Source organism: Tachysurus fulvidraco, chromosome 23 (genome assembly GCF_022655615.1).
Source record: "Tachysurus fulvidraco isolate hzauxx_2018 chromosome 23, HZAU_PFXX_2.0, whole genome shotgun sequence".
Lineage (NCBI taxonomy): Eukaryota > Metazoa > Chordata > Actinopteri > Siluriformes > Bagridae > Tachysurus > Tachysurus fulvidraco.
In genome coordinates this window covers 8,808,526-8,835,838 of record NC_062540.1, presented here as the reverse complement: position 1 = coordinate 8,835,838, position 27,313 = coordinate 8,808,526, and the positions used below count along the sequence as shown (strand labels likewise).

The 27,313-nt window shown below is 37.6% G+C and overlaps 2 protein-coding genes across 8 annotated transcripts in view; both read left to right on the top strand.

Annotated features, from left to right (window-relative positions):
* The first annotated feature begins 5,695 nt into the window (after window positions 1-5,695).
* eif4e3 (eukaryotic translation initiation factor 4E family member 3) lies at window positions 5,696-12,962 on the top strand. The gene is made up of 7 exons (XM_027145251.2): window positions 5,696-6,073; window positions 9,598-9,670; window positions 9,842-9,936; window positions 10,046-10,106; window positions 10,234-10,300; window positions 10,852-11,007; window positions 11,215-12,962. Exons 1-7 carry the CDS (start codon window positions 5,895-5,897, stop codon window positions 11,259-11,261), a joined length of 678 nt encoding a protein of 225 aa, XP_027001052.1. The 5' UTR covers window positions 5,696-5,894; the 3' UTR covers window positions 11,262-12,962.
* Window positions 12,963-13,553: 591 nt separating this feature from the next.
* Window positions 13,554-27,313, top strand: part of foxp1a (forkhead box P1a) — a 33,090-nt gene continuing 19,330 nt past the window's right edge. For 6 of the 7 annotated variants that reach the window (XM_047807287.1, XM_027145040.2, XM_027145038.2 and 3 more), the window contains exons 1-2: window positions 13,554-13,711; window positions 24,724-24,862. In XM_047807287.1, coding sequence (XP_047663243.1) covers window positions 24,728-24,862 — 135 coding nt within the window. In that variant the 5' untranslated portion in view covers window positions 13,554-13,711; window positions 24,724-24,727. Of the gene's footprint in view, window positions 13,712-24,117; window positions 24,142-24,723; window positions 24,863-27,313 lie in introns of those variants that run through there. The other variant, XM_027145035.2, reaches the window with a different exon arrangement.

The following is a 27,313-nucleotide window of genomic DNA, read 5'->3' as shown; positions in this document are numbered from 1 at the left end:
GCCAAAGAATCAGGAAATTTACTCATACATTTAAGCATGGCCTAAAATTCTTCAGCCTTGAAAGTGATACTAAAATTTCATCACAATTTGAAAGATCTACCACTGCCATCTCATTAGTTTACAAATGCTTGTTCTGCCCTGCCTATCAGCTGGAGGGGAATATTCTCACAGACAGTGACGTGGCAGCCATCTGCCTATATAGACATGTGGACATGTGCACATTCGTGCAGTTATTCAATTAGCCTCAATTGTGGCAAGAACACAATGCAAAAAAAAAATTAACATCAAGAACTTAATTTCTGTGGCATGGTTGTTTGAACTAGATGGACTGGTTTGAGAGTTTAATAAATTTCTGATTTCTAGGAAATTTCATACTCGGTCTCGAGAGTTTACACAGAATAGTCGGAGCGAAAAATGAATGAATGACTAGCCAGATTGATTCAGGCTGCCAGGAAGGATAGTAACTCAAATAATCATAATAATTTACAACCATGATGAGCAGAAAAACATGGATGGGCTACAAACAGCTGAATACCACATTGGGTCCATCTCCTGGCAGCCAAGAACAGGAATTTGAGGCTATTGTTGGAATAGACTCACCCAAACTGGGCAGCTATGACTGGAATAATAAAAATCATTTGGACTTTTTCCAGGCTTCAATTGATTTCCATCTATTTATTTATTTATTTTTTGTTTGATTTTTTTTTTTGTTCTTCTTTTATTCTCCAACACTGACCAACCCCATGCCACGTTCTGACAGAGCATGTCAGATAAAGATTACATTTGTGAGCAAAAACATGTAGAACCTCCCAGAGAGAAATGTGTACTTTTGCTAACTTAATGATTGTATTTATAAACGGTGATAAACTACTTTGCTTGTGTGTGTTCACTTCAGCATACTGCAAAAAATGTAAAAGAAAAAATAAGTGCAAATTTTTCAGAATTTTGTCAAATTAAATAATGGAACAAATTAAAGTTGTTACAGTTCTTGAAGACAAGGGGTCACAAAACTTCTCGGGCATGTCATTCAGAGCATGGTCCTGCAGACAGTCTTCAAGTATTTGATGTAAATGAGTTGCTAAGTGATGACATCATTGTGATGTTAGCTAAATCTGGTGACAAAATTTGTGGGAGGGGCAGTTAGATACAGTATACAGTAACATGTAACAGTAACATAATATGTATATAAGTGTGTGTACAAAATCAAGATGGAATTCTTGAAAATCTAACTGATGGAAATCATGTGACATCATGTGCATTGAACTAATCTGTGTTATCTGCTTAACTGTGGAAGCTAAAAGCATGTTTAAAATAGAACACCAGACTTTACCTTGAGAATTAAAGAGAGCGGTATGCATCTACATTTACAATAGTACTACACAAGGTGAAATTTATAATGTAATTAATGAAATTAATTTTGTCTCTTGAAGCAAAGCATTGTAATTACTATATCAATAACCAATAATCCATTATACCATTACTCAGCCTTAGCAATTACAGTATCCACTCAGTATTTATACCGTGGCAAGCTAAAATATATGGAGAAGTTGGATATTTTGTAATATTATTGGTGTTCCATATTAATTGTGATTTTGTCAAAATAAATGAGACAAAAATACTAAAGACCCACATCTGTGGCACAAGTTAGTAGACCACAACTATTGTATAGCATCACAGCATTTATTTACTGCTTTTAAGATGAAGTGAAATGCTGCTTAACAAACTGTTTTACATCACTGGTCAGAGAGGGAGAGTAAAAAAATCATGTGGATGGAGGTAAGATAATTGTAGTGTAATCTAGCTACTGACACTCCACATATATTGCATACATAATTCATTGCAAATTTAGCCATAACTATAAAAATAACAAGTTAGCGAATTGTTTTAGCTAAATCTTATTTTAATAGTTCTCATTATTATTAGCAACAATAAATCAACAGTTTTTAGATGTTCCTTTGCCTTCTCTACAGTGGTATATTATAAATAAATTATGATACAATAGATGGATGGATGGATGGACGGATGGATGGATAACATAAAGACTCTGCAGATATAACAAAGCTTGTGTTTTTATTTATTTATTTAAATTTAAAAACATTTTGAACCATTGTCATAAATAATGCCACTTTGAATGCCACATTTAATGCCAGTTAGGCTACTGTATATGAATCCTGTTCACTAATATTTCATTAAGGATAAGCACTTTAGATGTAAGAGATGTAACATTTAACAGACCTAGTTCCAGGTCAAAGATGCTGGATGTGCATTCAGTCGAATTTACATTAACTAGGATACTCAAGCAAACTTTCTGAGTATTTCTACATTTTTATTTAGCTTGTGGAACAAAGACAAAATGGTGGAGCCTGATTTAGCTAACAGATGGTCAGTAGTAACCTCTGACTGACAGATGTGGGGCAAGTCGTGGCCTAATGGTTAGAGAGTCTGACTCGTAATCCTTGGTTGTGGGTTCGAGTCTCGGGCCGGTCACGACTGAGGTGCCCTTGAGCAAGGCACTGAACCCCACAACTGCTCACCGGGCGCTGCAGCATAAATGGCTGCCCGCTGCTCCGGGTGTGTGTTCACGGTGTGTGTGCGTGTTCACTGCTGTGTGTGTACTTAGCCGTGTGTCACGTCACTTTAGCTCCGACATGAAAAACTATCTTTGAAAACCTATACTTGCCTAAGACCTGCTCTGTCTGGCTTCTGGCATACACCGAACTAACCAAATTTAGATATAAGATATAGTCTTCACTGAGAAGAGCAAACTTCATACATGAAGAAGAGAGTAGTCCTGGTCCCATGGGTGAGCATTACATTGGCTTTGACGTTTGAATATCCAGCCTAGTCTTCACCCATTTGCCCCACTGTGAGGACTCTAATATTTGAGTTGCGGATTGCAAACTCTGCCTAAACATCCGTACATTCACCAGCAAAAACACAATTACACAATTGTTAGACTGTATATTAATAATCACACCCTCCACTGTCACCCGAATGAGGATGGGTTCCCCTTTGAGTCTGATTACTCTCAAGGTTTCTTCCTTTACCATCCAAGGGAGTTTTTTCTTGCCACAGTTTCCTAAGTCAGCCCAGGCTTGTTCATTGGGGATAAATACAAACACGTTTAAATATATCTAATATTAATCTTTAATTTTTGTATTATATTAATCTTTATATTAACTTTTTCTTTTATGTTTATGTTCTGTAAAGCTGCTTTGGGACAATGTCCATTGTTAAAAGCGCTATACAAATAAATTAAAATTTTTATTTGATTGAATGTGGTCTTTCCAGGTCAGCTCTTATACTTGTTAGATAGATAGATAGATAGATAGATAGATAGATAGATAGATAGATAGATAGATAGATAGATAGATAGATAGATAGATAGATAGATAGATAGATAGATAGATAGATAGATAGATAGATAGATAGATTCCACTGGATGATGTTTTGTTCTCTGAGATGTCTACCTCAACAATGAATGTCTCTAGGGGGATGTTTCAAGATGATCTAAATCCTTTTCTAAACCTTATATAAATGTTCGCAATGAATTCCTGCAGTTCCTTTACTGTGGAAGGAACAGGCCATTCCTTGACAGAGAAAGTGACTTTTGTTTGGTCTATTATATTCAACTCTGGTTGATGTATTCTAAGAACAAGACTTGCACACAGACCTCACAGTTTACTCCCAGGACATAGAGGTGATTTTGTAGCCATGTAGATCCTCTTAAAGTCTTTCCACTAATTCTTTTCCCAGATTTTGGTAAGGTTTTTCATGATAAGAATATGCAAATCTCTAGCTCAGTGAGTTTGCGTGCATCTGTGTATTGTTGAAGAGCTGTGGGGATGATATTTAAGGGATATCTGTATTTCTCAGACTTGGTTCAATTTTCAGTGCATGGCCTGCTGCACTTCTGTCCAAGCAGCACTTTATAAATCAGAAAGGATTTATTATAAAACCTATGATCTTCATGGCTTGCTCTCTGCCCCTTAAACTATGCCACTCAGCTCTATAGAGGGCCATGAACTCCTTCAGGATGTTCTGAAGTTTCTGGTTACTCCTATTCATACTCTTGTACTACTGTTCCAAGCTCAAGGAACAGGTGGTATGTTTTGACTGCCCTATGGACAGCTGTCACCCCACCTCAACTATTAACTAAACAAAAGAGAAGATTATTTTGTCTGTAACAGATATTATTTTTTCTTCTGTTACTGTTTCCATTTCTCATTTGAGCTTTTTCTTTCTTTTTTCGTAACTAATATTTTTTTCTTGTTTAGCTTGTATGTTTGAGGTTTGTTTTTGTTTTGTTGTCATGTCAGTTTTCTGTTTTATTATTTAAATATCTTTAGTTAATTTGAAATTGTCTGCTGACTGCCTGAAACAAACATGACCAGAGGAGTTCCTCTCTCTTGATCTCACCTGTGGGATGCATGCCTGCCCAAACACCATGGATAGATTGCAATGTCTGATTACATGCAGGTCTGCAGCCCCAGAGTGTTGGTGCCCAGTGGTGCTGTGGCTGTGTGGGCTATGCATACAATACTACCATAGGCCTTTAGTGGAACTGCGATAAGCTATGCCACTGAAAATAGATCTCAAATTCTTTTTAAAGACTCTGCTCTTTGTTTCCTTGACTCGTTGATTTGTTTGTTTTCTGTGTTTCATTATTAGGCCTGGAACCTGAATCAGCAATTTATCTAAGAAAAAAAAATTCAATACCAAATAATAACATATTTGTGTATGCCATCCCTCCCTCACCCACTCACTCTCTCTCACTCATTCTCTACCGCTTATCCGAACTACCTCAGGTCACGGGGAGCCTGTGCCTATCTCAGGCATCATCGGGCATCAAGGCAGGATACACCCTGGACGGAGTGCCAACCCATCGCAGGGCACACACACTCTCATTCACTTGCACAATCACACACTAGGGACAATTTTCCAGAGATGCCAATCAACCTACCATGCATGTCTTTGGACCAGGGGAGGAAACCGGAGTACCTGGAGGAAACCCCTGAGGTTAAACTTCCTATTTAACCATCTGTATGGCATGTGGTAGCCTAATGGTTACATGTTGGGCTGCCAATCAGAATGTTGTGAGTTTGATCCCAGGTCCACCAAGCAGCTGCTCTTGGGCCCCTGAGCAAGGCACTTAATGCTCGGTTACATAAAAATTAGATGATGTAAGTTGCTGGATAAGGGTAATAGGAAGTATTGGTATGGATGCTATGATGTTTATAAATGCCTATTTGCTGGATTTTCCAGAAACGTATTATCAGAAATATTATTTGTGACTCCTTGCACACTTACAGTTCCAGCTGTATATTTTGTAAATTGTAACCTAGCCCTCAAGTAAACATAGCAACACACACATTGTCTTGGCTTGAGCATAGTATTTATTACTAAAGCAAAAAAAGTCATATCTCATCTTATGAATGTTTTTAAATGCTTTTATTATGTACTAAACATGTTTACAAGAGGGTTAAACATTACTATGTATCTAGAAAATACAACCATTTTCTCCAAAACTAACCATGTAGTTTAATCAAACAGGCCTTTGTCGTTCTGCAGAAAATGACTATTTACAGAAAAACAGTGTGGATATTCGACTAAGGCGGTCGTAATTTTTGTTTCTGGTAATCTGTCAAAAGGGTAAACAAAACTTTTATTTTGAAACATCTTTTGCTGTTTAGTCAGTCAGGACAGAGATCAGCTGCTCGCTTCACTCTCGGCGTGTCTGTGGTTCGGGCTTGTTTTGGCGGTGACGCGGCGGTGCAGCCGGCCGAGCGGCAAATGAGTCAGCAGCGCCGAAAGCGTCGCTTTTTTCTCATGTTTCAATAAAACAAGCTACACTGGTGAAACTTTAAGCGTTGGTTAACAAATTCTCCGTGAAAATGGCGGTACCCGCAGCCCAAAATCTGCAGCTGGACTCGGGAAGCCGAAGCAGTCCTGTGAGCTCGTCTTCGGAAAATAACATTCACATCGACGAGAAAGAACTAGAAAACATCACAAACAACGTTGAAGACGGGACTTCACTCCCTCTGCATTCTCCATGGACCTTCTGGCTCGACAGGTAGCCTACTCTTCACTCTTCACTCTTCACGTCATTATTAACTAACTTACTCATCTCTGTTTTATTTATCGAACTGTTTGCTGCTTTCTAACAAAAGGTTAGCTGCTCAGGCCCTGCTCAGTGTTTACAGCCAGTAGGTGATCACTGATACAGGCTTTTAAGTCTTGTAATGGTCGTTTTTTATTTACTTTTTGAGCCATTTAGACGTTGTTTGGCTCGTTTTAACACGGAGCGTGTAGTTTTATGCTGGGTAGAATGTTTATAAACACAACACAGCTTCGTGCTAGGATAACGTTAGCCTGCTAGCTAATATCACTCATTTTGATTATGTTAGCTTAGCAACGTCAAAAAAGCGCTCGTCTCGCGCGTGTGATGGTCTGATAAAATAGTACTTACATTATTATACACACCGTATTATTAGGTGTTTTGTCATTTTGGACGTGACCAAAATGTATTTTTCGGTGTTCACCGGACTCTCTCTCATTTTATATATATATGATAAACACCTAAACGTATTCTCTAATGACACCAAACGTCTCTTGTTTCTTATTTTGTTTGAATAAATAAATAAATACCGTATTAAAGCGTATAAACATTATGATTGTATTTTAAAACGATCTTTAATAACAGCACCTGTTTATTTTGTATTAGTCTTTAGATCATTAGCAGTGTCGATATTTATTAGCCACACCATGGTTGATTTTATTTATGACTTGTGATGCTAAAAAATAAATAAATGCGAATGCTAATAATTTGTTATAGTTCTGATCTGATCTGATGTCTGTGTTTTAGTTGTGAATGGGGCAATTTGTTAAAATAAAACATTTCTTCCATGGGGCTTTAGATTGCACAGGAATAGAAGCTGATACTCAGATGACTGAGTGTTTATCCTGATGTTAATACACACTTTTTAAGCAACACGATGGTAAACGATGTTAAATAACAGGGGTTGAAGTCCTGTTTACGCTTCAGATGAACTATTAAAAGCTGCAAACATCTTCACATCTTTTCATTTTTTTTAAATCTATTTTTGTTTTATGGCAAGATCTCAACTGTTTAATTAGGAGGATTGTATACATATGAAAGTGGCACAATTCTTTTTATTTTACTGCTGTGTTGTGTATAATCTTTGTTCTTATGTTATTACTTTTAAGTTTATGGTTGTAACATGACCTTGTTTTTCTGAGGACATTAATATGCTTTCGAAATACAAGCTATTTTTATGAATAGATTTTGCTATTGCTATATTAACTGTTGCTGTTTGAGCATCTACACATCTGCCAGTTGGTAAAAACAGAGTAGACAAGTTGGTCTCAACTTGCACAAGTCACCTAATGGCTCTAAATATCCACAATATATACACAGAAGTCTAATCAGCTGAAAAAAATCCAGGAAGAGGATGGTGAGAAGAGCAACGGTCAACTGTCTTTTGCAGTGAATTACATCATTACCTAAATTCTTGATTAACTTGGTTGCATCTACCTAAAAGCTATACCTTGTTTATTGATGCATCTTTCGACAATTAACATAAATGGAATTGAGAAAATGCTAGTTGCATGCTGATGCAGAATTTGCAATGCAAATTACACCGTAGGGTGCGTACCTCCGTTGAACAGTGCTCAAGCGAAAGGTCATTTGTCTAACTCACACAGATGGGTGATATGACCTTGGGCAGATATCCCAGATTCAGCCACAAGGACACCCAATAGTCATCTTGCAATAAATGCATGCAAAGTCTCTAGAACATTAGCCGAGGTGTTTACTAGCCAAAAAGGGTCATTTTCGCAAGGCAGCATACATAAGGGTTCTTACAAGGAGGAAATTCCACACCACGTCCCAAGGGGCTTCTGAGGAGTGGAGCTGGCTTGGCTCTCTTCAGAACAGCAGGAATAATCCTATAAGACCAAAGAATGATGCCATTTCTAGTGCTTGGGGGCAATGGACTCAGGTGCTGGGCCTCAGTTTAGCAGTTCCTGAAATAAAGTCAGGATCCCATGACTAAGGGAATGCACTGGGTCCAGCTGATAGAGGACACAAGGCCATCTGCTTAAACCTTGAAAGCTTTCGTCATGCTAGGGACAGGGACAAAGGTTAATATTTGTACTGGAAGGTAACCAGCAATTTGCATCTGACTTTTGGGGCAACAGGACCATGAAATTAAGTGTTGTGCAGGTAAACTGATGTGGACCAGCTCTGTTGCTGAACAGCTTGAAGTATATTCTGTATAAAATTATATTCTAGTATAAAATACAAAAAGTGATGTGACATACGGCTAAGTATGGTGACCCATACTCAGAATTCGTTCTCTGCATTTGACCCATCCAAAGTGCGCACACACAGAGCGGTGAACACACACACACCGTGAACACACACCCGGAGCAGTGGGTACATACAAAAAAGAAACAACTTACAACTAGATAATTCTAGTTATGAAACAAGAATGTGAGTGTGATAGCAATCTGTCAGTATTTTTCTAACTTTCTGTTTCTTCTTCTTACTTTGTGAGTGTGATTTGAACTCGAATAATGTCCATCAGTCCGGTAACTTCTTTTAAGAAAAGTTTAATAAAAATTAATTGGGAAATGGTACACAGTCAAAAAACTGATGCGATCCAATATTGCTTCAGAAGAACTACCGGATCTTGCCGGAAATTACATCAATATGAAATATGATACTCAGTTAAATTACGTACTAATTATTCTTTATCAATTGCTTAATATAAACAATTATTTCACAATTAAATTTTTTTAGTATTTCACATCTATTTAAGAAATGGATAAAAATGGCTCCAATATTTTGGAAACATGGAAACCATTTTGTTTGGATGAAACCATGGAAAGTTTGTGGTGTCTGAAAAGCCTGAATGATCGGTTTGGCTGTGTGGGTTCTCCTGATTTTCCTGACCTCAAAGAAGAATAGAGCAGGTCTTTATGATATCATTGTATGATAATACTGACGTTTACAGAATAATCTGTCACTGCATGCGAATATTCTCAAGTGCTTATGTCAATCAAATGAGACAGCGCACACACTGTTATTCCCAATTTTCTGCTTTTCAAGCCATGAGTTGCTCAATTTCAACCAGACAAATGCAATTTAAATACAAAATATATTTTGCCTGGTTGCCTGGTTGGTGTTCAGAAAGGTGCTAAATAAATTTTGCTTGCTGTGTGCTTGAGGTGAATAGTTTCTGCTGTGGAACTGACTATTATATGACTGATTATTTGTGGAAAAATAATATGGACATGTACAGGACTGAGAGCAGATATGGACTAAATTTGGTTCTGTATTGATTATATAAGTTGGAAGCTTTTCTGCTGTTTGTAGATAAAACATAAGTTTCAATTCTTTGTATAATTTTCTGCTCTTTGCACGGACCACTGTCGTTCTGACCTGTTAGACTTGCTTTGTTTTGACCTGTTAGACTTGCTGACCTGTTAAACTGTTTTTTTTTGCTCACAGTGTTCCATAAATAGATCTTATAGTTATTCATTTTAATATTTCTCCCCCTTTCTATCTCCTAGATCTTTACCAGGGACTACAGCAGCAGAGTGTGAATCAAATCTGAAAAAGATCTACACAGTGCACACTGTTCAGGTGAGCAACATTAAGTGCATCATTTCATTTCAATTCTTTTTCACATGTTTACATGCTGAAGTTTCATGTTCTTTGTACGTCTCAGCTGTTACTGCGATGCAAAAACAGTGAAGGTTTTAACCCGTCTAATCAATCTTTTGTGTAAGTTTGTGGGGTTTACTTTTTGTGTAGAGTTTCTGGAGTGTGTACAACAACATCCCTCCGGTGTCATGTCTCCCACTGAGGTGTAGCTACCACTTAATGCGAGGAGAAAGAAGACCACTATGGTAAAATTCCTGTAGATGTTAGGTAGTCTGCATATTCTCGCTGTGCTCTTGCTGGTTTTCCATTTTCTGCTACTAGATATTTGTAATCTTGTGTTTATTTACCGTGCAGGGAAGAGGAAAGCAACGCAAAGGGAGGTGTGTGGAAGATGAAAGTACCAAAGGAGAGCACAGTAAGATTACTGCTTAATTGGAACAGAACATTCCTGTTTTTTAACCTATAAGATGGTATAGTTTGTCAGTATAGTACATAAGTTATTAGGATATCGTCATGCCTTTTCACCCTCATACTCTTTTCAGTTAGCTGTATGGAAAGAGTTACTGCTGGCTACCATTGGTGAACAGTTTGCTGACTATTGTGCATCAGGTGAGTTTCATGACAGAGAATTTAATGATTTATTCATTTTAAGTACAAATTTCTGACTGATTTATATCTGCTGGCCAGTGCTTATACAGGATGCTAATTGCTAAGTACTTGTTGTACATTCCAAATTTAGCAATTTATATCAAATCTTGGGGCAAGGTAGTGTAGAGAAAAATGTGTTGTCGTGTTCCAGCGTCACTGGTTCAGTCCTCAGCTCAGGTTATTTTTTTTATCTTCTTGGTATTCTCTGGTTTCCTTTTACATACAAAATAAAACATGTCCCTGTGTGTGAATGTATGTTTGTGAAAGTTCCCCTGTCATGGACTGACCCCATTCACAGTGTATTCCCACCTCACACCCAGTACTCCCAGTGTGGGGAAATGAGTTCTATCACTTTTAGGTTACAAAAGTCAGTCAATCAAATTCAAAACCCACGAGTTTTACATCTAATGAAGTCATAGATTTATAGCTGGTACTGTTTTACCAGGTGAAATGACACAAACTCCTTTTGTGTGGTAAACATAATGCCTTTACCAAATTTTCTCTTCTTTTAGAGGACGAAGTTGTTGGTGTAAGTGTCAGTGTGCGAGACAGAGAGGACGTGGTTCAGGTTTGGAACGGAAATGCATCCTTTGCTAATGAGGCAAACATTTTAGGAAGAATCTACGAGCTCCTTCCCCAGATATCTTTTAAAGCAGTATTTTATAAACGTAAGTTACAGGAGCAAACATTTTTTCTTCATAATTTTCCTACTAACACTGTCTTATTTTAAGTCTAGCATCATCTTTGTTTCTCTCATATCCAACTTCATCGTATTTTTCAATCATTTTCCATTTTGTATGTGATTCACCGAATATTTAGACATTTATTTGGGAAATGTATTTTGCTCAGCTATTTTGCTCTTCTTTCTTTTTCAGCGCACGAGGAGCACCATGCATTCGAAGGTGGTCGTTCAAGACATTAGCAGACTTTGCACATGCAGTGTCTTTCCTTTTACTGTCTCATTCTTCATCCGTCCTTCGAAAATGGACTGAAAAAAAAAAATATGTATCTCGCACCTGATCAGAAGTGTTCAAATGCTTTACCTTGCAGGAACTGAATAGGTTATGTTATAGATCAGTTTGCAATCATGTTACTGATTTTAGGTATTTTAAATGTAGGCTACATAAAATTCCTGTGGCTGATAACTGAAATGTGGACCTGGCTAATGGTTTTCTCACAAAAATTCTATTAGGCAATATCTATACAGTTCACATTGAAGTGGAATATATTTTATCACAGTAGACCAATGTTGCCATGATCTCTCTCTCTCTCTCTTTCTCTCTCTCTCTCTCTCTCTCTCTCTCTCTCTCTCTCTCTCTCTCTCTCTCTCTCTCTCTCTCTCTCTCTCTCTCTCTCTCTCTCTCTCCCCCCCCATTTTATTTTTTGAGTTAATTTTTACCCAGTGACGACATTGCTGCCTTCTCCTGCGTTGGCCGTGTTAGAAACTTGACACTTGACATTTTCCTCAACCACCAATTTCTGCCACCTTTTAGATTAGAGAATAGTACCTAAGCTTTTGTATGTTGTATGCGAACATGTTGCACATTTTTGGAGATTTTTTTGGCATTAGCCTGAAATGTAATCCAGATACGTTTTTCTGATCTCATTTACTTTCTGTTTTAATCCTTTACAGGCACCTTTCTGTTAATCGGATCTCAAATGAAATCTAATGTTTTGTATTTGCATTTTTGTCTTTGTCAGTAGTCTTATGCGGGAGTTTGGTGTATAATGCAGTTTGAATATTTCATAGTTACTAATCTAGAATGAACTAGGACAATTATGTAGTAAATTATGCACTTATTTAACAGCCCATTTTTAGCCATACTGTATGAATGGTGACTTTCTGAATTTATTATGCTGTATCATATTTGAAAATGGCAAGATTTCATATACTGTTCAGTTACGACACTGATAAATACCTGTGTAAACATTTACGTGGATCGAACTAGTCTCTTTAGTTTTTCTGCACCAAAGATATTTTTGCCCCCTCAGCTCTCATGTTGTAGATTATAACATGTGAAAGCACCACGCCTCATGTCTAATGTAATATGTTTATAAGTGCACAATAGTATCAGTGGCTGCAATCTTGCCATAAGTGTAAAAGTCTAATCAGTGTTGACTGGTCCTGTCAGACATCCATCCGGTTTTAGATTGCCTTTGATTTTAGTGTGAATTAAGTTTTTAAGGTTAATTTGTCATCCAAAATACTCACAAGAAGAAGACCTGGGACTAAATTCTGACCTGGGTCACTAATGTGAAAATGCACTGGAAGCACAACTGTGGGTTTGTCCTTCTAATGGGCGTGTATGTGGAAGCGGAAATGCGCATGCAGCTGACTTTTCATATGTACTATAAATCTTTTTATGAAACACAAGTACAGAAATGGATATGTTTATTTTTCTGAGCATTCTTGTCGGTCAATTCAGGGCCCCAGTCAGGATGCGAGACCTCAAACGGATTGTTAATCTTCTGGATCGGTGCCTTGTGTTTTCCCAGGGTTTCACTCATAGAATATTCTGTTTTATCCTTTACTGTATTTAATCATTTACAATGTAAATTGATTTTTTTTTTTGCTTATAGGTTTTGAGATATTGAATAAAGACGCATTTTTGAGGACATTGAATAGTGTATTTTGTTGTTTTTTGTAAATCATGAAGCAGTTCTCCACTGGGTGGCGCCAAACACTGCATTAACATTCGAATAGTTTTCTTTTTTTCACATTACGTTTAATCCATTAAGCTTATTCATAACAATCTTTTCCCACCATCTTTATAATGCTACGTAAAATCCAGCTTTCATCCTGTTAACCATTTGTAACTTGAACAAAACTCATTTAGCTTATACAACAGGAGAATTAATTAACTTGCACTGCTCTTTTCGCATTTTTATTATATATATATATATATATATATATATATATATATATATATATATATATATATATATATATAATAATGTATATAAAATCTGAATTATTTATCCATTCCATTGTGATTTTTGCTCAGCAGGTGATGATGACGTCACGATTTTAATAGACGTCCCTAAAACTTAACAGAATAAAAACAAAACCTTTTTCTGGATGTCACTTGATCTGTATTATGAAATTTAGCAAATAAAAAAAATTCGAGCACGCACTCGAAACTACGTCGTTGTTGTTTTGTTTTAATATATAAAGAAAAGCATCACAAATGTGTGCCTATAGTCCCTGGAGCGGATGAATACATTTGTTTACATTGTAGTGCGTCTTGCTCTGCGGTTTCAGTAGCGCGAGGCAGCGCGAGCTGCGTGTGAAGCTGTTCCTGCTATATAACTACGAAACAAACCTCTCCAACAAAGTTTTGCCAATACTTCCGTTAAACAAACTCCACTCCGGTGAGTACGTCCGGATCCACGGCTTTGTTTTAAAACATTTCCGAGCCGTTTAAATGTCGATTTCACGCGTCGCTGTATGCTATAGGCTGCGAAGCTAAAGCTAGCCGAGTGGACGTTGTTAGCACAGCTAGCCCATACAAAGTGCTCGCGCGCTGCTACTTCGGTGTGTTATTCGAGTTAAACGGTGAATATGTGTTTTTAACAGCGTTATAAGGCTTAATAACGTTTTTCCGCTCTTTACGTACAGCTCAGTGCTGGCTAACACACGAGTCCTGATGTAGAGAAGAGTTTAAGCAAACAGTTTTGAAGTTAGCTAGCTTAGTTTGTCTGAGTTCTGAATAATGGTACAGACCTCTTACATGTGAGGATACATTCAGTAAGTGGGATTTTCTTCAATAAAACATTGACCATCTAGAGACAGATTTACAACATAGTTTTGTTAATATCCTCGTTTAGCACTGGACTGCTTCCTCCTCCTTCTTTGTAGCACTGGTTTATTCACAGAAAATAATCCTGATCTGATTTTCAACTCATTTTTTTATTAATGTAACACCATTAGCAATGGGCTTTGCCACATAATAACATAATCCAGATAATCCAGATAGAGATTTATATACTTAACCCAGAAACCTGGAGAGAAACCAGATTCAAAAGTCAAACCCATCCTCATCTGACTGACAGTAGATTATAGTATACAATAGAAGAAGAGTAATGATTTATAGAGTCAAGCTGTGCTCAGTGAGTTGGGAAGATCATCTGAGTTGATTTTTGTTTCCGGTAGAGTTGTGTTATAAGTTATCAACTGTGTAATAATAAATAAGAATTGTGTATAGTAGAAGAATAGTATCAGGCTGAAGACTCCGGTTTGATCTGACCAGTTGATCTGGTAGGCCATATTTTGGCATTTGGTAAGTGTTGACAGAAAGGAAACAGGTTCTGTATTACAACTACAAATGCTTCGTGGTACACACGATATTTTAACTAAAATACCACAACAGCTAGATCATTTGAGAATTCACTTATATAATATCGAACATTTAATCAACTGACAAGAAGAAGCTGATTTTCAGGAGCTGGTAGCGGGTCAGACCGATCCAGATTTTCCGTCAGTTATCTCTGGTTCTGTGCTAAATCCAAAGGTTTGTTAGTCCAAATCCTACAGATCCATTTACTCGTAAAGTACTTTTGATAAAATGGTCTGCCAGGTGATTAAAACCATTGGCTCAGTTTAAAATGACTTCTCGGTATCATTATGGCCATGATCCAGGTGTTACATAGCCTAAGGGCCCGAGTTCTCAGTGCAGAATAACTTTGATGATTTTGTTGAGATTTCTCTTTTCAACACAGACAAGCAGACATTTTTAACCGAGCCTTTTTTTACCCCCCCCACACACACAAAAAAAAGAAAAGTGCTTTGTTTATATATAGATGAGGTAGATGTTACATGCTTTGTTTTACTTTAGGGAAAGATGATTTACTAGAGATGATTTTTGGATAGTAGTTTAGTTAAACCACAGATTCGAGGTGCTGACCGGTTCATGCTATGACTTCAGAATATGCCTACAGTGTTTCTGACAGCTTGGCAGACTGTGTATTGTTTGCTTATTAAGGGAGTGTTTGATTTTTAGTGTTTCCTGTGTGTGTGAGTGTGTTGTGATTGTGGTGTAGGGGTGGTGGATTGACCATGCAGGTCTGATTATGTTAGAATGTGCATGATGGAAGTGTAGTTTGTCTTGTGAGTTTCCCTCCTTGTGTCCTCGTTTGATATATTTTCTGGGATTTTTAAAACAAGTTTGATTGCTTGTTGCAGAACGTCCTTACCAGGCAATGGTGAGAGACAGCTGACAGAAGCCCAAATGTGTTGCACATTTAGAGTATGGAGAGCTAGACAAGAACAGTGTCTCCGATACAAGCGAGTGTACATGTTCCTGCATAAGGGAAAACTCAGCCGAGTTTGCATGTTGTGTTTGTGCCCTTAACCAGATGTTGGCCAACATTTTTTTTTCTTTTCACATGCCACATAAATGATTATACAAATATTTATGGACAGGTTTAACTGTGAGGTGACACTGGTGTTGTGCCAGCTGGAGAGCTGTATGACATCATTGCACTGCACTGTCATGTGTTCAGTGATTCCAAGCACCTACATGTTCCAGATTATGGAACACCCATTTGAACACCCATTCATGCTTGTTAGTTCATCTAGTAAAAGCCAATGTAATGTCAAGTGTATCAGGCAGAGAAATTCACAATGCACAATAGATGCTGTAATAACATTGGGGTGTGTCACACTACCACAGAGTGTATTTTGTTTAAATATACATACCAAATAAAAACTTTCGTTTTAGAAAAGACACAAGCAAGTCAAGCACCTGAACCTGCTTGTTCGGGCAATCATCCTCTCGCCCAGGCTACTGGCTTGTCCACTCTGGCTGTTGTTTATATTGTTTAGAAGGGCTTGCTTTAATTAAATTAAGAGCATATTGCTGTTGCTGCTGTATTGCTGTTGTCCTTTACAGTTCTATAAAACCAGACATTTATTTAACCATCAAGACACTTTTAGTACATTGATCCTTGAAATGATTATGAAAATGTTTGGATCGTGTAATAGCACAGTTGTAAACCTTTTCTGTGGTGGGTTTGGCTTTTCATCTTATTGAAAGCTCTATGTGATAACCTCCTGGCAGAGGCGCACAGGTATTGTACTGCAGTTTCCTGGTACTCTGTGAACTCAAGATCCATCAACCACACAGACACAGCGGCTCTCAAGCCAGCCGATGGTGTTTGTGACCACAAAGTCACGACGCCCCCTCGTAGTTCAAATGTGAAAGCGTGAGATTCTCTTAGAAAACAGTTTGTTGTTATGAAAGTGAAAGATTAACAATTGGTTTTGAAACTTAACAACCGCAAGAATCAGCTAAACAATGTAATTCTATACCTGATCAACGTGCCTCACTTTCCTTCCTTTACCATCCTCCTCACTGTGGTGTCACACATGCCCATTTTCTACTAAGGCAGTTTGAGTGCTGGTTTGGAGCCAGAGCCTAATTTAAAATCAGTTCTTTCTTTTTCGACACCCAAAGCATATAAAAACAAGTATAAGCATATACAAACCTCTGAACCAGGTAAAGTTTAGCAGTTGGGGGGGTTCAGTGCCTTGCTCAAGGGCACCTCAGTTGTGGACGGCCCAAGACTCGAACCCACAACCTTAGGATTAGGAGTCAGACTCTTTAACCATTAGGCCATGACTTCCCCCTTTTGAAAGGCCATAGCAAAAGGTTTTACATCAGTATTTTGTGAGGAACTGGCCCTTCAAAAACACTATTGCCCCCTTTTCCATGAGAAAGAGCCGGGTGCTGGTTCAGAGCTAGTGCTGGTGCTGATTTCAAGTTGGTTCCAGTGGCGAACCTTCTAAGAACCGGTTTACTTTCCATGGGCTAGAGAGCCATCACAGAGCCAAGTATTACGTCACTGTATACAACATTATACAGCAATAATGGTTAAAGAGTCTGACTCCTAATCCTAAGGTTGTGGGTTCGAGGCCCGGCCATGACTGAGGTGCCCTTGAGCAAGGCACCGAACCCCCCCAACTGCTCCGGGTGTGTGTTCACGGTGTGTGTGTGTTCACTGCTCTGTGTGTGCACTTTGGATGGGTTAAACGCAGAGAACGAATTCTGAGTATGGCTCACCACACTTAGCTGTATGTCACATCACTTTTTTATTTATGCACAATGGTGATTTAAAAAAAAAAAAAAAAACTACATCCATTTGTCTTATTTGTGTTGAAAATGTATTGTTTTTCCATTTGCCAGTTGATGTATATATGCACCTCATATTACACCTCTGGGAAACAGGACATGATTTACAATTAATTTACATTTATTTGCAATATTAAGAATGTCAATAAGTTTAGGATGTATACATTTTATAAAAATTACAGACAAAACTGACAAAAATCCATAGTTTGGTAATAATTATCATCACCCCTCCACATGTAAAACTAAACCTAATACAAACTAAAATAAGCTTTACTATACTTCCACTTCCAGTGTTTTACTTGAATGTTTGAGGGACAGACAGAGATTAACACTAGTTGTTGCATCTTTGTCATTTTATTCCACTTTATAGTGTTTTATAAGTTTTATTCAGCCAGAATGCATCATATTTGTCTCTGAAATAGACTTAATAAACAAAAATCCAACTCCTGAGACTTTTTTGTGGCCTTTAGAAGAACATGTGCTGCAGAGAAGTAGTAGCCATACATCTGATATAATTATGATTCTGTTAACATACAAAAACAGATTTTACTTGAATTCTTATAATTAATTCTGCTATAATAGTTTCATATTCTATAAATAATTCCTGCATTACAGGGGTTAGTAAGTCTGGCTGTAAAACCCAAATATGTACCGGTTTTAAAAATGAAAACTTGAAAAATAAATACTCTGCTTCAATAAACAAACATAACCTCACATAAAAAATCCACAACAGGTTTCAATATGTATTATTTCCCCTCCAAAAATAAGCAACCATGTAAAATGTGTGGATACAAAGAAATAATTTTCTATTTCCACAATCGTTAAGAGGGTAATTAGCAAGCAGATGTTACTGAGAATTGCACAATGAACTAATTAGTTAATCATCAGAAAGTGTGACTATCGGTTTAAAAGCAGAACTATTAGCAGGATGGTGTTGTGGAGCCCTGAGTATGTGTCTTGCTAAGAAGCAAGTACATCAGCCAGTACCTTGGGGGCTTTTACACCTGGTCACTTCATGCGTTTTCTGTGATTGGATAGCTATCCGATCGTAAAAAGACAAGGTGTAAATGCCCTCCAAAACGGTTTCGAGACGGATATAAATCTGATTGTTCAAACCACTTCAGGAGGTGGTCTGGGACGGATTTCAGATGAAACTGGACAGGTGTAAATCAATGTGGTTTTTCAAGCCACATACGTCAGCGCTATACTCCTCCTTAACAGAAGTTATTATATTTATAATTTTATATAATAATTTAACTTTTACTTTAAATCAGATAGCTATCGGCTCAGAGAGAACACATGAAGTGACCAGGTGTAAAAAGGCCCATATAGAAGCAATTGGTGCTTCTTATTAGCATAATAAAGGTTATAACGCTAAGGTTATAACCTCAAACAATTGAAGTTTTGTTTACAAATGGAGAGCCTTCAAGTTGCTTATCTTAGTAGGAGTGGGCGTCCTATCAAATTCAGTCCAAGCTAATGCTCAGAGATATATAAAAAAAAAAAGCCCAGGAACTATATTATGTGACCTTCTTAAATGTTCATGATAGCACAATAAAAGAAAAAATACTGTATGCAATGGTGATAGGAAAACACCTCTAAAAATAATATTTGGGTCTGAACAAAACATTCTGATTAGGCCATCCTTAAAAATATTTTGGTTTGCAGTAACAGTAAAAAAAAAAAGGGTCGGTAGGTAGGTCTATGAATTTTTTTTCAAGTTTCAATGTAAAAAAAATAAGTACAATTTTGGTGATGGTGATTTACGTAGGTATGAATTTAAACAAATTAGCATATCGTGATGTCACGGACTGGGTCTTCAACCCGTGCTTTCGGGCGCATCATTGCAAACCTTATTTTGATGCTGGGCACAGTTTTTCTAGAACTTCGTGCCAGGTTAAAGCGGTGTCAAGCTGTTTTAATGAATTTTTTTAGATGTATTATGGTGCCCAAACCTGTTAATATAATTTTATTAGTTTTATATTAGTTGTTTGAAGAGTTAAAAACAAGGTCGGTCTTAACGCAAATTTACAACCGGCAAGTTGGTCGTACTTAAAGAAAAAAAATAAAAATAAAAATTGAGTCGGTCCTAAATTGACAGGGTCGGTCGGGTGACGGCAAACAAGAATATTTTTAAGGATGGCCTCAATATTCTTTGGAGTGCTGAGACAATGGTGGACATGTTTGGAATCATTTACCACAAACTCCTTAAAACAAATATCAAGCACAGTGGTGTAGGTTGAGCTTGTGTTGTCTGTTTTAGAGAGCTATCTGTAAAAAGACCAGGTCTTATGCCCCTTTTCCACCGAGGCAGTTTGAGTGCTGGTTCGGAGCCAGAGCCTAATTTAAATCAGTTCTTTCTGTTTCGACCTTCAAAACAGCAGCTCTGAACCAGGAAAAGTGGTTCTTATGTAGCACCAAAATGTTGCTGGTCTAGACTTAAGAACCGCTTGCGTTAGGGGCTGTGGGCGGGGCTACTGTTAGCGCATTTGATAATGTACCTAAAGTTTACTAATGTTTAATACACTTTTACTTTACCGCAATATGATGCATTATCAGCACACATGATAGTATGTAGCTAAGGCTAACCTAGTTACATGGAGCTGCACATACACGTTGGGTTCGCCGCGTTTGGATGCCAGTGTAGGTTCACAAAGCCATGAGCATTAACAGTAAAGCAACATCCGCCATTGTTGTTGTTTGTGTTTGCTGCTGCTGCGCTAACGTTGCTGCGCTGGGTAAGGTGAGACGTATACAGTGACGTCAGACTTGGCTCTGTGATGGCGCTCTAGCTGGTGGAAAGGTAAACCGGTTCTTAGAAAGTTCGCCAGTGGAACGAACTTTGAACCAGCACCAGCACTAGCTCTGAACCAGCACTCGGTTTTTTTTGGTGGAAAAGGGGCATAAATGCCCTCTGAAACGGTTTCGAGACTGATATAAATCCAACCATTCAAACCACTTCAGGAGGTGGTCTGGGACGCATTTCAGATGAAACTGGACATGTGTAAATGAATGTGGTTGTTCAAGCCACATACGTCAGCGCTAAACTCCTCCCAAACGGAAGTATGTCACTCGCAGGTGACTCGCGAATCGTGTATCGCGCCAGAAACAAATGTTTTCCCACCAGTGCTGCCTCCGATCTTTCACCCAGGTGTCTAGTTTGGGTCTTAAAATGCACTGCTGCCGCCAACGAAAATGCATCAAACAGTAAATGCTGTTTTTTGTAGCAACTGCGTAAATATGACCCGCTGTAAATATGTACGCTAAAATTCCGTCATTTCCTGTTTAAAAGTAGTCTTTGGCGCGTTTTGCAAGCATGGAGGCGCTTGAAACGGGAAGCAACATCATACGCACATGACGATAAAGTAGTTACTGTGGTGCGTAAAGCGAGTTACCCCTCCCACTTCTGCTAGTTTTACTGAGATGTCTTGTCCCGTCCGAATTGGCCATTTAATATTACAGACGTCCTGAGGTAAAATTGCATTACTCCACGTCCCCACGTAAAACTAGTCCCGTCCGAATAGGGCTTAAGCCAGTTATAAACAGTCTGAGATGGAAGACACGGTGATCAATTTGCGTTCACACGTTCCTGCAACATAAACCGTCATTCATTTGAATGATATTTATTTAGCCGGTCCAAAATGTTCAGTCTGACTTCATTAATGTGGTTATTATTGCAGTGGTTTCTTATACAGCATGTTCTGAAAAATGTCAGCAGTTAACAGTTGGCAGCTATTTTAGCACATGATTAAGTCCATATTGCTGTTTTATAAGGAAGATGAACATATTCCTCTTTGTAGGATATGGTTAGTCACGGTCATATGATAGCTACAGAATGCTTGCAAAATGTGAGTGCATAAAAATTAGAGACTATAATTTGTACCGTTAAACTTGCACAAGCTGATAATAAGTTAGCAGACAGACTCGCAGGCTAATTAACATCCCAGCATTAACAAGGGATGGAGAATGGTTTACCAGGTTTGTCCCATTCTTGTCTGAGTCGTTTATGTTCTTGGTATCTGCCCATGTCTTTATAAGCTCAGATTTCTATGGTGGGATCTGGATATGAATAAGTCACACACGTAATTGCACCAGTTCTGCAGCACAAGCAATTCCCAGAAATTTCTTCATTCTTCGATTATATCGTATGCTAGATGTATAGAGATTTTCTTACTGCATGGCTAATATCCTTTTGTTGATATTTCTATTATATATATATATATTATATATAGTTCTATTTTTGTTAGTTGACTGACATTAAAATGGCTCTGGTTTCGTCGCTGTGTTTTTTTGTCCTGTAAGGTGGTGATAATATTTTTCTGTAATTATGTTGACAATATAAACACTGTTTGCGATGCATACACTCATACTGTAGGCATGTTTTGCCAGGACATGTTTTGGTGGGTATGTTTAAAAGCATGAGAACAGACACCTCAATCTAGGCTACTACAGGCTCATGTACTGCCTCTGGGATATTCAGTTAGCCTGCATTTCTAATTTTATTAAGCATACAGCAGCAATAAATACAAAAGAAGCTGATGTTTGTCAGCTTTGTTTTTCAGGGTTGATGAGAAGTCCAAAAGCAGCTCTATTAGACTAACCCAGTCCTGTGTGTTTGGGCTTAGTTGAGTGGATTAGTGACAGCGTTTTCTGGATTCAAGTATAGTGTGAACACCAAATTACATAAAGAGTACAGAATAATAAATGTTTTGAGCATATCCAGGCCTGCTAAAATCCCATCAGGGACTTTCAAACTGAACATACCGTTTAGGGAATCATGCGTTTTGACTTCCCAGTGACGACCATAATTCACGACATAAATGGAATACCATTTTTGTCATTCTTGTGCTCCTGACAAGCAGGTTCATTAGGGTGTAGTCAGTATCCTGAGATAGAAAAAACTACTGTCTGTTGACTTTAGCAAAAAAAAAAAAAAAAAAATTTGTTTTATCTGTTTATGCAAATGTCTAAAAACTTGAATTGCCACAGTCTTTAAAATATTTTTTTATCAGTGACTTTTTTAGCAGCACCAAGACCTGGTCTGTCTTTAAAGGATTCTAGACAGTCCTTCCAATATCAGGATGTAGAGGCACTGACAAAACCAAGCAATAAAGTATAAGGTTTCCTTATGCATGTAATAGGATAGCCTCTATATGTTGGTCCAGCATTTCTAACACTGCTCGTAAATTGCTGCTGCATACTGAAATCACCAAAACTGCCTGTTAACGTCATCATTATCATTTTAGTTTAAGGGTTAGAAAAAATTTTATTGCTCTTGGATGTAAATTTAATTGAGCATCATATTATGCATCTAATTAATGGCTGTTATTAGGCTATAGAGCATCACTATTTTAGTTTTGCTCCCTCCCTTTTTATTACATAATATATGTATTTTATTACATTTAAGTAAAACTGTAATCGTTGCACATATAAGTTACTGTTCTTGGTGCTCTTCCCTACTCTGTCCTCCCTCTGTCCACCTCTCTAACCTACAACTGTGTAGATATCCTTTAGTGTCTTCCATGCTTCTTGTAGAATCTACACCCAGGTGTGATGTGCTGTGCTGTCATGGCTCATGATTAACGAAAGCAGTATAAAATTTGACTCTTTCATGTAAGTAACTGCCTGAACATGAGTTAAACTAAGCAATATGTTCTGCGTAATTTCGTCATCTTCCCCAAAAAACAAAACAAACTCGAGAAGGAATGCAGTGAAGATGCCTCACTCTTTGCCACAGGATATGATTCTACACGTTGTGACACAACCGTGTCGTGTACGCCAAACAAACCCAAAAGCATAATGAATTGTCATTACCACCACAACCACACACAAGTTTATAAAAAACAAAAAGAAAAAGAAAGAAAAATATCTGGGCAAATAAAACATAGCACAGTGGAGCTTTCTTTTGCTAATCGAAGACATATTTTTCTTTTTTTTTTCTTGTTCTTTATGTCATTCTTTGTTATTGACATGCTACTTTTAGTTATTTGATCCTCCTTTTTTTAAGCCTAACTTTCTTTGTTAGGCTTGCATGAATAGCAAAATGAATTAAACTGTTTTACACACTGGCAGTGTATATTATTCATGGATAATCTGTGCACTTTTTTATGTACAGTGTACACGTCTCATTTATGTCTGTCTGTCTGTCTGTATGTATTTATACAATTTGACTCTTTCATGTAAGTATATTGTGCTACTTGCCTACAATATGGGGATCTTGTCAAGCAAAGTTACAATGTGTTCTGTCTTCCAGGCCAAAAAAAAAAATCTCTGGTGTTCTGGTTCACATTCATGTCAGGAATAGGGTTGGTTGTTTGTCTAGAGATTTTCTTTACTGTTTACTCTAGCTGTGTTGCTTTTTGAAATGCTTCCCCACCCCCACTAGCTGTTTACATAAGGCCCTTCCAGTGTATTATTGCACCTGCCAGATCCTCAGATCGTACCACCTGGTTAATGTTAAATAGCTCCAGAAGCAAGATGTGTTTGTTAATAAACACTGGACTTAGGGTTCCTTTGTTTACTGTAGTCATGGTGGCAGTCAGTTATTTAGAAAATATCAGCTCAGGCTTCCTTGTGTGGGAGAGCATTTAACCATCTGAAGACTGAAGGAAAAGAGTTATGGTGGTAACAAGGGAAAAACCGAGGGGTGATAGTCAAAGATTTGGTATCTCAGTATGTGCTCTGGTTTTAGTACAAATTTTCACTCTTAGTAATTTAACATTCTGTATTATGTTTTTGGGTGGTATTTCTCCGCAGACCGCTTTCATTTGAATGGTAGGACGTATTGTCTGGGATTCATGAAGGCAAAACTCTGTAAATTATTTTTTAAAATGAATAAATATTTTTCTTGTCTCTTTCGTTTATTTTTTTTACGTCTGCCATTAAGATCCCACAGTAGGGTTTTCATTTTATTTAAACTGCAATAGGCTGAATGTGAAATGATTATTCCTTTACTTTTCCACCGATTAGTGTATTTGTTCATGGGCTGGACGGACCTTTAATTATTTACATTCAATTAATATGGACCCTATTAAAAGCTTTTTGCACCCAGAAGTTTGGACAACTTTTTAGGTTCCTGTGTCCAAAATTGTTATAAAAGGTACAAAAAACTTGTTCTAGTATTCACAATATATTAGGTGTCTAGTTTGTTTTTCAGATTTCTTCCTGCCTTAACTATGACATGACAACCCACTACCAGTTAGTAAGATGTTTTTGGTTTTATTTTAATTAACGTATGTATTTTTTTCCTTACAGCGAAATGCAGGAATCCAAGACGGATCAAGCAGCCAACAGCAGTTCAGCTGGTCAGGAGCAACTGAGCTTGGGTGTGGAGCAAGTGACCAATGAGACACCAGTAAAAGCATCTACACCCAACGTACACCAGATACAACAGGTTAAACACCATTTTATCTTTCAGTGGACTCTTGTTAATGTTTCATTGGTCTGGAATTTAGCAATAGGGGATCATAATCAAAAAGTCCTTCGGCTTGCCATACCAACATTATTTGCACTATGATGAGCAACGTTTTGTTATATTTAACGTGAACATGACGAGACACTCATTTATCATTATTGGAATTTCCAAATCGTATTTGTTGAAGAGGTGATAAATCATGTTTCACCTCTTGGCCTCTGATACGATCTATTTTTGAATAACAATCTTTAAGCTTTCTCTCACATCTATTGTAGTTTTCATCTCTCAGAGGTTCCCCTCGATATAATTCCTCTGCTTCCCCTGACACCTTTCCATTAGTGTCATTTCCCATCATGCCCCATCCACCATTCTTTTCTTTCCTCCGTATTCGGTTTGGGGGAGTTCCGCAAGGCCAGATGTTCGACCCTGCAGAAGTGTGAGGGGTCAGAGCAGGGAGGACAGTCTTCTTGCTGGCTGTTTTGTTTTCACAACTGTTGAATTCCTGTTTCCTGGATTTCAGTCTGTTGGGGTGTTTACAGAGAACAACACCAGAGCATTGAAGAGAATGTGGGAAATGAGAACTGATTAGTGCTGTTAAATCTTGTTACATTTTTGGAGCTTATGTTGTGTTGTAAAGATATTTATTATTTTTCTATGTATAAGCCTCTTGTTTAATGTATAGTCCAACCCCCATTTATTATTATTATTATTTTATTTTATTTATTTATTTATTTATTTATTTATTTATTTATTTATTTATTTATTTAAAGAAAGTCTTATGGTGCACAACACATTACATTTCATTTCCAGGACTTTGCCCATGTTCAGGATTGGTGGGACGTTGAAGTTGTTTTTGCAATGTGCGATGCTTAATCATAAAGTCATAACGGCAATATGGACATCTATTTTTCCTGTACCCATTTTCTTTCATATACATTAGAGGTATTCAAACTGTGGGTTGTGCCTCACTTCAAGCCCCAGTTCAATCCCCAGCACCGTCAAGCTGCCACAGTTGGGCCACTGAGCAAAGTCCTTAACCCTCACTGCTCCAGGGTGCTGCTGCATCATTGCTGACTCTGACTCAAACCTCCAAAGTTGGGATATGTGAATACAGAATTTCACTGTTCTAGAATGTATATGTGACAAAAATAACGGGTTCATACTTTTCTTCTTTACACATTTTGCACTGGAGTTTAAGTAGTGAATGTCAAAATAACCCAGATGAGCATTCTTCTTGTTTATATAATAAAATGCCAGATCAGCCAGTTGACGTATGAATCTGGAATGACTGATAGTTGGTTTGAGCTCCCCGCTTATAAGATACTTTTTTCTGTCATAATAAATTGAGAATGTAGAAATGGAGAATTGATCAATGTAAGTTTGGCTAACGACAGATAACTACTTGGCCCTCCGCCTTGGTTTAGAATGACCAATGCCTTTGATTTTGCAATGTGTAGAAGGCATTTGTGTTTGAGCTCAAGAAACCTTTAGTGACCTTTAGTTTTTATGTGAGAAAAAGTACAGGAACAGATAATACTATTGTAAATAACATTTAATATTTAATTGCATATCCACTGTATCTGTATCTCTGATGCATATGATTAGGCTCTATTTATCTTTTTATCTCAAACATAAATGTCTGTTGTATAGCAAAAACAAAAGAATAGGTGTTGCCGTACCCGTGCTTTTAGAGGGGTAAATATCGTTAACAATTTAAGAAGATTAATTATATTTCAGACGTCCCGAACAAATCTCAGCTGAAAAAAATCAAAAACAGCAGAGAACAAAGAAAATATGTAGACTGAGAATTGATTGTAAAATCAAATGTTACAAATAAATTCAATGGTAATGAAGAATAGAATTTGTTTTATATACAGTACATTGTGCTCCTCACAGCCATGTTCAAACAGCGTATGTTTAGGTAGTGTTCAAATATACAGGGGTTCACAGTACAGTAGTGGCAACTTTTGCATATATTTCACCTCACTACAGTGATTTTTTTTTTTTTTTTGAAGATCTAGCATAATCCACATCCTTTTTCTAATAAAATTTGTAAGGGTCGGACATAGTGTTTGTGACATCAACAATTCAGAAAGTTGATGGCCAGCATTTGGTCTGTGAGCTGTGGTTTTCTCTCATCGCACTGCACATTAAAGATATTGTTCTAGCCTGGCTGGTATGCAGGTGACTGTGTGTTGTGCTGGAAGACGAGTTGTGACAGCTTTACACTGCTTGTGTTTGTCAGTGTTTCCACATGCTTGTGTGGTGTTCATTCTGAAAAGACTGTCTATCATCCTCGCAAGATAGCTAACATGTGTAGTGAGACATGTAGTCATTCAGTTGTCAACCAGATGGCGTCTTGGCCGGCGTACAGGGTACAGATGCATGCACAGACCAATTCAGCAGAGAGGTCCATAGAGTGACAAAGAA